This window comes from Thamnophis sirtalis, unplaced genomic scaffold, assembly GCF_051295495.1.
Source record: "Thamnophis sirtalis isolate CommonGarterSnake01/CBP01778 unplaced genomic scaffold, rThaSir2_p1.2 scaffold_3, whole genome shotgun sequence".
NCBI lineage: Eukaryota > Metazoa > Chordata > Lepidosauria > Squamata > Natricidae > Thamnophis > Thamnophis sirtalis.
This window is the reverse complement of record NW_028261383.1, coordinates 96,433,486-96,449,600: the sequence shown is the minus strand read 5'-3', so window position 1 is coordinate 96,449,600 and position 16,115 is coordinate 96,433,486. Positions and strand designations below refer to the sequence as shown.

The 16,115-nt window shown below is 38.6% G+C and overlaps 1 protein-coding gene across 5 annotated transcripts in view; it reads left to right on the top strand.

Moving 5' to 3' along the window:
- Positions 1-16,115, top strand: part of P4HA2 (prolyl 4-hydroxylase subunit alpha 2) — a 55,853-nt gene that overhangs the window by 16,746 nt on the left and 22,992 nt on the right. For all 5 annotated transcript variants that reach the window (XM_014065369.2, XM_014065366.2, XM_014065374.2 and 2 more), the window contains exons 3-5: positions 3,134-3,224; positions 9,931-10,027; positions 12,049-12,200. In XM_014065369.2, coding sequence (XP_013920844.2) covers positions 3,152-3,224; positions 9,931-10,027; positions 12,049-12,200 — 322 coding nt within the window. In that variant the 5' untranslated portion in view covers positions 3,134-3,151. The remainder of the gene's footprint in view (positions 1-3,133; positions 3,225-9,930; positions 10,028-12,048; positions 12,201-16,115) is intronic.

The window sequence follows — 16,115 nt, the reverse complement described above, 5'->3', positions numbered from 1 at the left end:
AAGAAGGGATATGATGAGGTGAGGGTTGCTGTTTTAAATGGAAAATTTCTTCATAATCACTTAGCCAAGCTGTGTGTAAATGTCTCCATGAAACAAGAACAAGCACTTCAGAGGAACTGCCATGGCAAAATCTGTCCAAATATACACACCCCTGGAGTTCTTTTGGCTTCCTCCATTGTTCTGTTTTATCGTTTGCTGTGGTTTTACTCTTGGCAGGCCCCATTCATGGCACTTACCACTTGCTTATAGAAGGTTCTCAAGTTACTTGTGAATTACTTTAGAAGATGAATTATTTGTTTTATTAGTCCTATTTCTCACTAAAGGAGCTCAGAGCAAGAGGGCTGAACAAATAAAGCCACCTCATTTAAACCAGTTGTTACCAAACATTTTTGTCTCGTGACTCCTTTACATTCTTAAAAATAGTTGAGAATCCCAAAGAGCTTTGATTTACATGTAATGTGTGTGTGTGTGTGTTGCATTTGTGCTGATAAATAAATAAAGGGAGACTAGTATAGATCTATTTCAAGCTATTTAGCTCTCATCAGCTAGCCGTACCCTTACTGGGATTTGAACTAGCTGATGAGAGCTAAATAGCTTGAAATAGATCTATATTAGTCTCCCTTTATTTATTTATCAGCACAAATACAACACAAATGTAACAAAGGCAACAGTAAAAATATTGGCTTTCTGTCTGGATGGTCTCTTATGCTTCCTCCCATATTTGGGCATACCAGGGGTTGTGACACTAAATAAATACATACATACATACATACATACATACATACATACATACATACATACATACATACATACATACATACATACATACAAACAAAATCAGTATTTACTGTATTAGAAATTAAAACTTATGAAATTTATTTCATAGATTCCTTGAGAGGCTCCCATGGACTCTCAGTGGTCTTTAGCCCACACTTTGAGACCATTGATTTAAACAAAAATGTAGATCTTTTAATTTATTACCAAAAGTCTTTGAGAATGATAGAAAAGAAGGTCTATGGATCTCCAAAGTAGGAAAAGAAATATGCTAAGCTCAGCGATAGACCACACTCCTTAATTACACAATGGATGTATACTTATAAAAAGAAAGGCCATAAACAGCCTAGATAAATGTATCTAAGTATGTCCCTTAAAATAATTATATCTTTAGGTAAATTGATACACATTTATTATTTGTAAAGCTGAATTGGGAAAAACAACCCATGATTGTCTCTATAAAACTAATGTGCCATTTATCTGCAAGATTAAAATTAATGGAAATTAAAAATCATAAAATATACAAATTCAACTATATAAGAAAAACTTTATTGGAGTACGAAATTATTAATAAATATGTCTGATTGTGAGCAGAAAAAATAGTTTAAATGACCTTTGTGCTGATGGTACCGGTAGCAATCAGTCAGGAAAGCATCATTAGGAACTAAGAAATTATGTTCATCTTTGACTAAACCTATTCTCCATTAAAGGATTTCTCAAATATATTTGTTGTTATCCTAAGACAGTGATGGCAAACCATTTTTGGCTGCCATGCCAAAAGCGGAGAGAGCACGGGGGGGTGCACCAGCATGCCACACCCATAATGCTATGCACACACACCCCTCAGCACGTGTGCATGATCAGCGACCCCGCTTTTGCCTTCCCCAGGCTCCAGAAGCTTTCTAGGAGCCTGCGGAGGACAAAAACAGCCTCTCCATGCCCCCCTTCCCCAGATGCCCTCTGGAGACCTCAGGCTCAGGAGCTTCCCTGAAGCCTCCAGAGGGCAAAAAACGCACCTACGGGGAACCCGGAGGTTTGGCAATGGTGACTTCCAGTTTTCCGTAGGGCTGGTTTTCGACCTCTAGAGCCTTCAGGAGGCTTCCCTGAAGGCTCTGGAGGTTGAAAATCAGACCTATGGACAAACAGGAAGTCACCATTTCCAAACTTCCAGGTTCCCTGTAGCCTTCAGGGGCCTTCAGGCGGCTTCCCTAAAGGCTCTGGAAGGCAAAAACGTTCCTACGAGCAAGCTGGAATTCCGTTCCTAAATTTCCAGTTTGCCCGTAGGACTGGTTTTTCGTGCTTTGGAGGCTTCAGGGAAGCCTTTGGAGGGCAAAAAATGGCCTCAAAAGAAGGCTGAAGTCAGCTGACCAGTGCGCGCATGTGGGCTGGCCAGCTGACAGGGCATTGCCTTGCGTGCCCTAACAAATGGCTCTGCATGCCACCTGTGACACACGTGTCATAGGTTCGCCATCACAGTCCTAAGAGAAAAAATGTCTCAGAAGGACTGAGAGCAAAGTGTGTCTAAACAAAAACAAATTGCTTTGTCTAGATACATACATCACCCACCCCCCAATCCATAGACTAGGCTTTGTTTCCCTGTGTCTCATTCTTAGTCAGTCTGCCTAGACTGATTGCATGTTAAAGATATAGCTGGAGATTAGGCAGCAGAAAATCCTTTTAAGACATGTAAACTTCAATTTGATGCATATATGGGAAGAAGCTCTGTTGGATTCTGTAGTCTATTATTGATGTGTACATGTATAGAATTGCATTGTTGGTGTTTGCAAGCTGAAATAATAATAGCATCACACTGGAATTGAATGCCTGGAGTGCAGACAAGCTGTTACACAAACATAAGGAACAGTTTGATTATAAACAGTTGAACATTTTTACGATCATACCTTTCATTCTCAGTGATAGACTTGTTTATGAACGTGCAATAGGAAGATTTAAATGGTTACGTGGCATTTGGGAACATGGGCCTCTAGTCTTGCTCCTCCCATTTACTTTGTGTATCTATGGTAAAAAAAAATTGAACAGCTGTAGCATATGGAAATATATGCCAATATTACTGAAATATTTTAAGATGAGAATTAAAGCAATCCACAATTACCATGAATGGAATCCAGTATAATATTTACTTAGATTAGAGTTGCTGTAAAACAATAATTATTCATAGCATATGATGCATTCCAATGTCATGTTGTACTGCAGATGTATTGTGCAAGGTAGTTTTTATTCCAGTATAACGGATTTTTGCAATCTGATAATACTGAGCAATACTATTATGGTTGTTGGTGGTTAGTTCTTTCAAATGTTCTCAAGTTTGTTTTTCTCTTTATATTTATTTTTCTTGCAGATACTCCATTGATTGAAGATGGCACAATGGATTGCGCTATTACTGTTGATCTGTCTGGGATGCATAAAAGGAGAATTTTTCACTTCTATAGGTATGGATAATTTTAAACAAAATAGTAAAATCGTGAAAGTTATTTTTATAACCATGTCTTTTTATGAATGGGAATATATTCCACCCTCTAGTTCAGGGGTAGTCAACCTTTTTATACCTACCGCCCACTTTTGTACATCTGTTAGTAGTAATATTTTCTAACCGCCCACTGGTTCCACAGTAATGGTGATTTTATGAAAACCTAATGAAAATATTTTTAAATATTGCTATGAATTTTTTTTAAAAAGTCAAATTAAAAAAAAAAAAGGAAAGTGCTTCAGTATCAGACAAAACCCCTACTGCCCACCATGAAAGCTGGAACGCCCACTAGTGGGCGGTAGGGACCAGGTTTGACTACCACTGCTCTAGTTCTTTTTATTCTTTCAAAGCCAATTTGGCCACAGGGGCATTTGTGTGTATGTCCCTAGAAATAGCACATTATACAGCTCCTCTGTAGGCTGCATTAGTTGCCATTTTGCTTCCTGGGTTAATTCAGGGTTCTGCTTATGGAGCCAAGTTATTTGAGGGACCACTTCTCCCCATTGCATCCACCTGTCCCATCAGGTGAGGCACAAGAGGCATATTACTACTACTTGTCTACTAAGGAGTTTTATCTGACATACTCAAGAGAAGACTTTTTTTCTGCAGTAGCATCTGCCACTTGGAACATCATTTTCTTTTAGGTGAGATTGACCCTGGCCTTATTGGATTCCAGAGGGCCTCAAAAACTTGGTTTTGCCATTGGACCTGGAGATCCAATAGAAATGTGGAGTTTGTGAAATAGCTGTATTATATGTAAGATTCTGATTGCATTATCTTGTTTTAACTGTTTCTGTTTTGTTTTTTCCTATTTTGATTGTTTGAACCACCCAGAGTCACATATAGGGTAGGGTTGGCTTGGCTTGGCTTGGCTTGGGTTACATTACATTACATTATATTACATTACATTGGATATAACTTGTGTTAAGGATCTTGGGACATCAGGATAACTGAACAGGACCAACATGATAGTGGCAGAGAAGTCATCAGAAGAAAGACTGAATTTGAATATCTGGCTGGGGTATAGCAAAATAAATTCCAAGGGAAACAAATAATTCCCCAATGCAGCTCAATGGGAGTGACACTTTGGCAGTGGCTCAGAATATTGCTGCCTGCTCTGTTCTGAGCTCTCTCCCTTCCCTCTCATGGTCACATGACCCAGAGTGGAATAAATGGATCCCATACCATACTTCCTAGTACACACCTACACAAATATATACCTGGGCACAGTGTAAATGGAACACCAAAACATAAAGATGAAACACATTAATTTAATTACACAGAAGAAAATACAGATGGCCAGGCGTGGTAAAGGCACTGGAAAAAGTCCAGATGGCATGTTTTGCATGCTTTACAACAGACAAGAGAAAAGTTGTAATTTCTTCTACATAACCATATTGTTTTTCAGAATTTTGTTTTAACTATATTTTGGATATCTCGTGAATTTTTAAATTTTAAAATGATTAAACTTTTTCCAAGTCATGAATGCTTGCCTTTTGTTTATTTTCGCATTAAAATTGAAATGATATTAGTGGCTTGAACTTCATTTCTAATTCTTCTGCCTGTACGTTATTGACGGTAGAGTATGAATCTCTGACAAGCTCATGTATTTTCCTTCAGAACAAATAAGTTGTAACTGAAAATGCTATAGAAAATTATATTCCCATAGGAAATTCAAAGCAACTTAAATAAATTTATCAGTTGGATTCCTGCTAATGAAATACATTCCACTAGTGCAGTGGTTCCCAAACTTGGCAACTTTAAGACTTGTGGACTTCAACTCCCAGAATTCTCAGCCAGCAGAGCAGAGCTGGCTGGAGAATTCTGGGAGTTGAAGTCCACAAGTCTTAAAGTTGCCAAGTTTGGGAACCAATGCACTAGTGAAATCAAAAGGATGGTTTTCTCCCTTCCCTCCATAGTTCTTTGCAGTCAACATGAACCTGCTTTGGCGTGTTGAAGGACTTTGCGAAGAACATTGGTAGGAGCAGGAGCATTGCAGGAGGGAGGAGGAATAGAGCATATCAGTATCGGATGGACATCTGCATCCCTAAATTGGATTCTGTCAGAAATCTAGCTATTGGCATCTGTTTTACATTATTCCTTTCCAAGAACTGCAACTCAGCATGTAGCATTTGATGAAAGACGAGAGTTCATTGTACAAAATGGAAAGGATGACAGATATCCTTCCATAGAATTTGGCCACATCGGTATAATTTTATGGGCTTAATAATCCTCAGAACATATTTAAGGGGGAAATAACCCATTCTTATGCATGACTGTCTTTAATAAGAACTTAAATTGGATGGCATTTCCTTCACTTGAGTTTATATATTTCCATGCAGTTTCCCTCAGGCTCTCAGTCTGACCATGTAACCTTTTTTAAAATTTAACATGTGTTTCTACATTATATGCTAACCTTGGCTAAATAAATTTTAGAATAGCAATTATGTGAGTTATATTCACAATCTATTACTGTTGAAAACGTCAATAAATCATGTCTTAATCAAGGCCCTATGAATTATTAAGGTAGTATCTAACAATATAGGCAGTTCCGAGCAGGATGGTTTTATGTGTTTAGGGTGTTTATGTCTGATAAATTCAGTATTTCCAGATATCCAGAAAGTCCTTTAGATCAGTGTTCCCCACCTTTCTGGGTCCACGACCGGCAGTGGCAGGGAAGGAGGGGATGGTTTCGTGCATATAATCTAATTCCACATATGAGCAAATGAGGTTTCACCTGCTAATCCGCCGCTTGCATGGCCTGGTTCCTGGGTCCATGGCCTGGGTGTTGGAGACCCCTGCTTTAGATGTTGCTCCAACGGCTCCAAACATGATTGGTTGTGCTGCCCCCACTCACCCACACATCAGGGTTGGTGTAGAGAGCTTTATTCAGTCTGTTCACCTAATAGTTCCATTTTTCAGTTAACTCCCAGCTGCAAGCTTAGCACAGTAATTGGCTCGCGCCCAAGTAGATAACCAAAAGCAAAACAAACTTACGGCCAAACCAGAAACAGTCTTGGAAATAAAGGTTTTGCCTGGGTAGGTTCCAAAAACAAACAACCAAAATCCCCTCCAAGGTTAGGGGCCTCCACAGAGGTTTGTCAACAAGTCTGGTGGTCCGGGCTTGAGGGCTTGCAAGGAGAAGTCACAGGAATAGTCCAAGCCAGGACTTCAGGGGCTGGTTTTCAGCAAAGTCAGACATGAACAAGCTCCAGACTCACCTTCCAGGCAATGGCCAATTAGTCCACCAGACAGATAACCAGCTACTCCAAACACGAACATAAACTTTCTCCACAACTGAATTAAATCCGCGAGCTGCAAAGTCCCGGAAACAAACAATCTGGCCACTACCCACACACGTTGCTTCCAGCAATGCCTCCCTCTGCCTGCCTTGCTAAATAGCCCCTCCCAGTGCAGCCCATTAAAAGGGGTGGGGCCTTTTCCCTATCAATCTAGCAGATCTCCGCCTCTCTGCCCTGCATACTCTAGCATCTAGCTCCTCTAACTTCCTCATTGGCCAAGGCATGTTCTGCTGGCAGTTCAGGGTCAGCAATATCGGACGTGCCAGGAATGCTCTCATTCTTCCTCATCCACAGGAGACATCACACTGGTATAACATCAGATTTCTTTTTCTGTAAGTGTTCAACTTCGATCTGCAAGTCCTGCTATTTTGTATTTTTTTCCGAATTTTTCCTCAATCCACTTGAAGAATACCCAGATATTTGTCGGTTCTTATTTATCTAGACTCTTGATGTTCTTTCCGTAGGATCTCTTGATTCTTTCAGTTTTCATCCCCCCTCCCCCTGTAGATCGTGAGACTGGCACATTTGTCCAATCCATACTAGTAATAATAATAGCTGCTGCAAGAAGTAGTAGAATTATTTTCTTCTTTCTAGTGTTATTCCCGCACTATGGCAGGGTCCATTTGTTGGCAAAGCTGTCTCATCTGGCATGATCCAGGGCATTTTCAGGGGTGATATCCGTGTACTTCATATCTTCCTTGATGCAATCCATCCACTTTTTCTTGAGTTTGCCACCAAGTTGCTGGCAAGAAGTAGAATAACTGGCAAAACAAAACAAAGCTAGTAATAGGCATCTTTGATGCAATATCAAGACATCTGGAGCACCACTTGAACACCATTGGCATTAGCTGAATCACCTTCAATCAATTGCAAAAGGCAGCTTTTCTGAAACAGCTTACATCCTGCAATGATACTTTTTAACACCCTCAAACAACAGCATCTATCTATCCCAAGGCCTTGGGAAGAACTTGATAGGTTGGATAAAAATGCCATATCCAGTCTAAACGTCTGGCTGACTACATGACCAACCATCATAATCTATGCATATACTTCCCAATCTATATTGAAACTGATTAATACCAGATAAGTACAACTCAGTTTCTATTACAATGTACTTTAAATAACTTGTCTGATTCAATTGTATTTTTCTCCATATCCAATGAGTAAATTGCTTAAAAATGGTTATGATTTTAATAAATGGCTTTAAAAACTATCTTGGCCTAGAAAAAATTATTTCTAGTCAAAATGTAATAAACATGAGTGAAGCATTAAAGAGTAAAGAATTGTTTTTTCCAAATCTCTTCCCAAAAGAACATTTTTTTGTAATTTCAACAATAATTTTAATCTGGCAATTAAATCTGAAACTAAATTGGAAGACTCCAGTAGAACGTAGAAAGTTTGAATAAACCTTTATCACAAGTCAACGTCTACTAGGGACAATACAGTCAGAAGATGGTTTCCCCCCGTAAATCCTGTGTATTATTTTTATATACTGCCATTTTAGTTTCATAAATAAGTGATATAAACTATGAAGTATTGGTTACATAAGGCTTTCTGCCATAACACAGAGAACTTGGCTGCTTTCTGAACAAGGTTTGGCAAACCAGCAAATATCAACTATTTTTTTCCAGCAAAAATTAGAAAGCTGGAACTGAAGCTGATCTTGTTAAAGTAAAAGGAAGCAAAGTTTTAAATAGGGTGAGAAAGTATCATTGCTTTAAAACAGGCCAATGGGCAAAAGTCTTTACGAAAGAAAAGAATCTGAACAGAAGACTTACAGAAATGAAATATTTCAATAATTATACTTTAGACCAGGGGTAGTCAACCTTTTTATACCTACCACCAACTTTTGTATCTCTTGTTAGTAGTAAAATTTTCTAACCACCCACTGGTTCCACAGTAATGGTGATTTATAAAGTAGGGAAGTAACTTTACTTTATAAAATTTATAAAGCAGAGTTGCAGCAAACCCCTACCGCCCACCATGAAAGTTGGAACGCCCACTAGTGGGCGGTAGGGACCAGGTTGACTACCACTGCTTTAGACAATACGACGTGGCTTCCCCAAGGTAGTGCCAGACCTCTTAAATTTGTTTGAGTTACATTCCTATCTATCTGAAGAATGACAGGTTGACAAAAACGATGTGTATGAAAGAGAATCCAGGCAAGGAGGGTGGGAAGATGACTTAATTATTTGTTGTATTCAGTTCTCAATACTGGGATGTAATTAACAGTCGAATTTGCACATACTTTTTAAAATAAAATGGGAGCAATTTCATTAGCAGTCAGTTACTTGGAAGTCCGTGTATTATAGTAGCTTGACAATAGAGATATTTCCATTTAAGAAAGAATTCATTTGAGTGGAGTTCATGAACAATTGATTTCTTCCAAATATTTGGAAATGCATGCTGGATATGAAAGGAGATATGTATATACTATTTCTTTTCACTGTATGGGATCGTGTTAAGGGCAATAAAGTAAATATGAACAATCTAATGAATATGATGCTTCTGAAAAGTCAGTATCCATCATTTTGTATACTGTCAAGTCCAGCGAATAAGCTTCTTTAATATTCTTACAGAGGATCCTAGTAAAGAAATGAAACCAATATTAAATTCCTGTACACTGAAATTATAGAAAAGCAGCTCCAGTAATAATATTGACAGATTTAATTTTCTGGATTTAAATTAATTCTTCTGTGGACTTTATGATAGTTTCACACATTAAATCTTAATTTGTTGCATCTATTGGTGTTCTGTGCTGCCAATTACACATATAGCTAGTTCCTGATGTAACCCCAAGTGCAACCCTTAACTTTAGTTAAACATCACCATGATTCAAACGGTAGACGCTCTGTTTAGAGAATGAAGCTTAATTTTCAAATAGTCCAGAGAAAGACAAAACACCCATTCAGAGATGATCCTGGAGTGGTCAGTTTGAAGAGTAAAGCTCAGTTGGAGGAACCAAGGAAAAGCATACAAATAGAATTGCAGGCAAGATGGTAGTAGTGGAGAGGTTCATTGCCACAATGACCAGTCAAGCTGTAGTTTCACTTCTATAGCTCTTGTCTCCATTGAATATTTCCTTACACCTCTTTCTTTCAACTAGATGGATGGTCTTTCCTTGCTCTGCTTTTCTTAAATGTGTTGTGTATTGCTAGGCTTATGAACTGGACTAACTCAGTTCTGTGTCAGTTGATTCAACCTGAACCCATATCTCATCAGGTTTCTCTTTGGGCAATTTCTGTGATGCAAGCTGAATTCAGTATTCAGCCTGGCCAAGTCCTTTAGCTTTTGTCTCTCTGTCTGATTCATAATGCTTTGCTATCATCCAGCTGAAGTAATGATGTTTGACTTCTTCCTTTTAAGGCCAGATGACAGACTTGATTCATGCGGAAAAAGATCTGGTGCAGTCATTAAAGGCATATATTCAAGAGGAAGAAACCAAACTTTCTAAAATAAAAAGGTAACGGAAGAGACTATGAATGTACTATGTATATATGTATATATACAGGTTATGTATAGGTTAGGTAGGTAAGTAGGTATATTTATTTTAATACATTTTACTTTTCTTGGCAGTTGGACATAGTTACAGTTATTTTTTTACATTTGAGCCGAGAGAGAAGGCTGAAAATATTTGCAATTTTACCTAAAAGTAAATCCCGTTTTAAATTCAGTAAAGTATTAGCTGTATGTGATACAATGTTTCAATAGAAATTACCCTCATTCTACATTCTATCTAGAACGTAGCCACAGTCACCAAGAGTTGACCATAATTTAGCATAATATAATATAATATTCCACATTAGAAAAGCAAGAGTATACCTCCCCTCCCCCCCAAAACTGAGAAATCTGAATGCAATCGGGAGGCCCTCACAACAGTTACTCGAGCCCTTGTGATCTCTAGGCTGGAATACTGTAATGTGCTCTACATGGGGCTGCCCTTGAAGAGCATCCGAAGACTTCAGCTAGTCCAGAATGCGGCCGCGCGAGTGATCGTGGGCGCACCACGGTTCGCCCATATAACACCGATCCTCCGTGAGCTGCACTGGCTACCTGTTGGTCTCCGGGTGCACTTCAAGGTCTTACTCACCACCTATAAAGCGCTCCATGGTAGTGGATCTGGCTATTTGAGAGAACGCCTTCTGCCAATTACCTCCCTGCGTCCCATCAGATCGCATAGAGTTGGCCTCCTCCGTATTCCATCCGCCAGTCAGTGCCGACTGGCGACTACTCGGAGGAGAGCCTTCTCTGTTGCGGCTCCGACACTATGGAACAATCTCCCCGTGGAGATTCGTACCCTCACCACCGTCCAGGCCTTCCGTACAGCCCTCAAGAACTGGCTAACCCGTCAGGCCTGGGGATAATCTTATTTCGCCCCTCCCGAATGCTGAGTGAATGTTGAGTTTTATTGTCTAATTTACTTTGTGCACATTTCTTTTTTTGTATTGTCCTACACTCCCCTTCCTTTTTTTGATTGTAAGCCGCCCTGAGTCCCCTCAGGGAAAAGGGCGGCCTATAAATAAACTACAAACTAAACTAAACTAAAAACTAAACTAAAACCCAGTGTGAAAAGTAGCTCTAAGGATAGTCATTGGATTAAATTCTTTTGTAACACGTAACCTGAAACCTGAGTAATTTCCCTCTCATGTTTACTGCAGGGTAACATGAATGCATATCACAGCCAGAGACTGTTTTAGTAGGTGAATATATAAAGAGAACTGGGAAAGAGCTTAGGCTGAGCCAGGAATTTATGTGCATTCTCAGCATCAAGTTTCTGAATCTTTTATGTATAAACATTTTATTTCACCCTGAGCACTTGTTTTTAATTGTCTAATTTGGGTTTGGATGTGATAGGGCTCTATTTCTGTTGTTATTACATAGCTGGAATCAGAAACCTGTGCGTGTATAAGAAAGGAAAGACATTTTAAAATTGAACTCAGTTCTTGCTGACTGTGTTCATGTAGTTCTGTTGGCCATGATACAGAGCTGGGTTGCCCGTTTTAGTTTCCCTTTCAAATATTAACCAACGCCAGTCCTGCTTAGCTTCTGAGAACAGCCAAGACAGGTTAGATGCTGCCACCTGCTGAGACATTTCTTATCTTTAAAATGCTTGCTTGGATTTACCTCGGAATTTTTAATAGATATTTTCCTTGATATAGATGATGCTTTAGTATACAACTTTATTAATTTTTCCTTTACCCTGATGGTTTAAATATCAGCCTGGAACAAAAAAAAAGCAATAACATATTTTTAAAAGGAATTGGTCATATAAATCTTTGCAATTTAAAGGTATTATATAAGTAATAAAATGCAAGAAGGTAGGAAATAATGGCAATATTTACTTCATTTCCACAACCCAAGATTAAAGGACATAGATGATTCTAAAAGGACGGGTTGAGAATAAAATGTTGTCATATTCTTATCTATTCAGGGCTAGTAAGCTGAAAATTATATTCAATGTATGTATGTGCTTTTATTTCCCAGCTGGGCTGAGACAATGGAATCCTTAACAGTCAAATCCTCCTCCGATCCAGAAGGTTATCTTGCTCATCCTGTCAATGCTTATAAATTAGTAAAGCGCCTCAACAAAGAATGGCTGGAGCTGGAGAATCTGGTTCTCGAGGACATGACCAAAGGTGAGATGTAATATAATCCATATGGATTGTTCTAGAGTTTTTATCAACCGATTTCCTTCATCAGAAATATTATTCTATCTGTAATTTTTTAATCAGTGAGGTCATTTTGTCTTTGTTCATAATCATCTAGCTAATTCACGCATTCCCTGAACTAATGTGTGAATATGGGATGCAATTACCATATTTTTCAGAGTATGACGTACCTTTTTCCCTCAAAAAAGAGGCTGAAAATCTGGATGCGTCTTATACACTGAATACAGCATTTTTTTTGCCTCCTGAAGCCCTTCCCCCTTCACCAAAATGGCCGTGCAGAGCCTGTAGAAAGCTTTCAGAGAGCTCCTGGGGGCTGGAGAGGGCAGAAATGAGTGAAAAACGGGCAGTTTTTTGCTCAATTTTACCCCAGCCCCCAGGAGTACTCTATAAGCCTCCTAAAGGCTATGCATGCATTTATTTTGATGGAAAACGGGCCATTTTTTGCTCATTTGGGGGAGGCACCCCCCCCCCCAGGAGCACTCTGCAAGCCCCCTAAAGGCTATTCATGCCTCTTCAAAACCTTGCCTGTTCAAAATCTTGGTGCATCTTATACTCTGAAAAATACAGTATCTCTTAGTTTTTGCACTTCCCTGAATTGTGCAGTAAAAGTGTCAAATATCTTCATGAAAGTGTTTGCAAAATCCTGCTAATCAGATATAACTGTAGGCCAACATGCTGATGGTATAAATCACAGGAGTAATTTGTGCCTAAACATTAGCGACCCTTACAGGATGTGAAAGAAATAGTGTGACCTGTTCTCAGTAGTTTTCACTGCAGGAAGATATTGGATAAATGGACTGGTGCTGCTTCTTCTGCTATGTCGTATCTCTTATGACTTTAGCACATTTAACTCCTCCTTTCAAAAACAGATAGTATTCAAGTCTTTGTGCTGCTTTTTTCCTTTCTATAGAAAAGGAAAGAGGGCAGAAAAGTCCCTGTCTAACTTTTTCTCCTTTGCCCCAACATGATTCCTCCCATCAAGATCGTTTCTTCAAATTAGGTTGCAGTTATTTTAGTGTCCTTTTGAATCATTGTTATTTGAAGCAAAGAAAAGGGTTAAGTTGGTTCATTCCTGGAGCTGCTTTTCTATAGGAAGGAATCTTGACTCATCTCAACTCTTAAATTTATATTTGCTTACAGCCTATAATTAACCTTTCAGAAATGTTTTAGTCAGCCCTGAGTGGTTGGTGAGACTGAGAAATGTGGATTAGAGAACAGCCAGTTATGTCTCGGCCTTACTAAAGGAGTGAGTCGTATTTTTGTGATTGGAGCTGTACTTCTTTTTCCTTGGCCTACTAAAAACCATGACAGGGACATATTGATGTCATCAGAGAAAGTGGGGGGGGGAATGTTCTCTCTCTCTCTTTTTTTTTACTTTTGGAGGTTGGATATTGAAGCTAAGTAGGTAAGCAGCACTGTGGTTTCCTGCAGGTACTATAGCAGCCAAAAAGGACTTGGGGATGTACTCTGGAGGCACAGTTAGTTAACAGGCAGTGGTATGCTCACTGCAATGTAAACTGTGAACAGAAAGACTTTATATGCATCAACCCGCTGCATATCTTCAAATCTGTCTGCAGACAGAATTTCTTTTCACTCCAATAAGATTTGCAAGGAAATTTTATGATGGAAGAATAGGGAATGGCAGTATTAATTTCCTGCATCCAGATTTGATGTTTCACCATGCAGGTTGTAAGGGTTGCTGTTCTTCTTGGCATTCATTCTTAGTATTCAGTTGCTCTATCTGCTTGTTTTCCACTGTACTTCCAGGAAACCTTTTCAATGCACAAGGCAGTGGGAAGGGGGTTCAGCCAGCTTATCACAGACCCTTAGGTTAAGAGAGGAGGGGCTGTTACAAGGTCACAGAGAGGACTTCTGTGCCTAGAGAAGATTTGAACCTGTCTCTGCACACCTAATCTCGTAGAACACTGCATCATGCCAATTCTCAGGCAGGGTCTAAGATCCAGAAACCTCATTTCCTATTTCTGAATTTCTTGTGCTACTTGGAAGATAAAAGCTTTCTCTTGAAAACTGATTTGTCTTTGTGTTTCTTAAAGTTTGGATGAGAGCAATGTACTCCAGACATATTAAAAAAAATAAATGGATGATAGTAAAGAAAGACCTATTTTCTCCCTAAATATGTCATTAGGCGGCAAAAATGTATTGCTTTATTTAGAAGCGGTATCCATTTTGAGTCATTCTTAGAACTCACAATTTGCAAACTAGCCAGAACTAAGAGAATGGGAATCTCTTCTCTAGAAAATCAGAAAAAATCATAAATATGTTAGACTAAATAAGGTTTCTGTCAATAAGCAAGTAAAACTATAAATTTTTCTTCCTCTCTACTATGGTGATGCCAAACATAGGATTTTTACTAAGATGAAATTTCTCCTTCCTTCCACATCTGGTATTGTAGTATGGAGGCTGCTATTCAGATGTGATCAACTGCATAAATCATTTTTTTCCTTTTTTAGAACCAATAGCCTTTGAAGTTTTTGGCTATTGACCACATTAAATCACGTGCTTAAGTTTGGCTAGCTGAACATGAATTAAATAATTTTTTTACCTCTGTAGAATCATGATTTGTAATCTTGTTTTAAAATGCAGCCTTACAATCAATTATATTTATTTTATTAGCTTTCTTCTAAAATATTTTGTATATGTAAGTCTAGATGTTGGTCTTTAGAGCTATTTCTCCTCCTTTTTTGCAAAACTATTTTTGACAGGAAAAGGTTGTTTCTGAATGCTCTAGTAGTATTAAAGAGGAAATGTTGTTTTCTCAGAAATCAACCACATATGGTTAAGGGCAATGCTGTGCTTATATTTTATGCTAAAAGCATAGAGGATATGAAGTGTGCTGGTTCAGCCAAGGTGTGCAGCTCATGTTTTAACAGTACATCATGAGACCTTATCCCTTGAAGCTTTGTGAGAGCAGAAAAAGAGGACCTCCTCTTCACTGGCAAAGGGTATAAATACTATAAAGGGGTTTAGAGAACACAATCACTTTTCTGTTTACACTCTGTGTCTGCATTACTTATAATATGTTGGCCATATGTGAGTGAGTACTGGAAGTGGAACCACATCGCTCTCACTCTTGGATGTAGGGTGGGTTAGATTAGAGGTTCTTTCAGTGATTAAAAGCTATAGGCATACATTGTTTGTTGGATCACAATTATCAGGATTTTGGAAAGGACAAAACTTAGAATTGTTTATTTAAAGGGGGGAGGAGTGTATCATAGATTTCTTCCTGGCCATTTATTTCTGAACTTCAGCTAAAACAGCTGAAAACTGTTGGCCTTTTTTAATCAAATCATTTTAAATCCCAAGAACATTTAGTCTGTTAAATACTCACTGCCCTCGTTGAGCTATAGCAATAAAGCTGTGAATTGGCCACTAGAATTAAAGCTGAATTTCATGCTTTTTTCTCCCTTCTCCGTCTTTCTTTTCTATATCCCAAAGAGCAGAGAACGGGTTACTCAAATTACAGTGTATCTTGAAACCAGAATTAGAAATGATGATTTGAAGTGGATTTCCAATTGTTTTTAAGAAGCTAACTATAGGTTGTTCAGATATAAAGGGAAGGTGGTTTCTTCAAAGCAAGAGAAGGATTGGAACATTGCAGGAACACAGTGAAATTGGAGGGTGGTGGTAAGAGGGAATATCCAAATATGAAGTTTAGTGCAACTCATCAGTCTGTTTTTTTTGACAATTAAATTGCTCCAATGTAGACATGATGACCAAAATATGATCACCAATCAACGTTACTTCTTGTAGCCCATATTTTCTCACTGCTTACATTTATTTTCATTTGCTAACTTGGACTTATCTTCATGCCAAATAGTAAATAGCAATATATTCTTTGCAATTTGAGAGTCTGATGAGAAC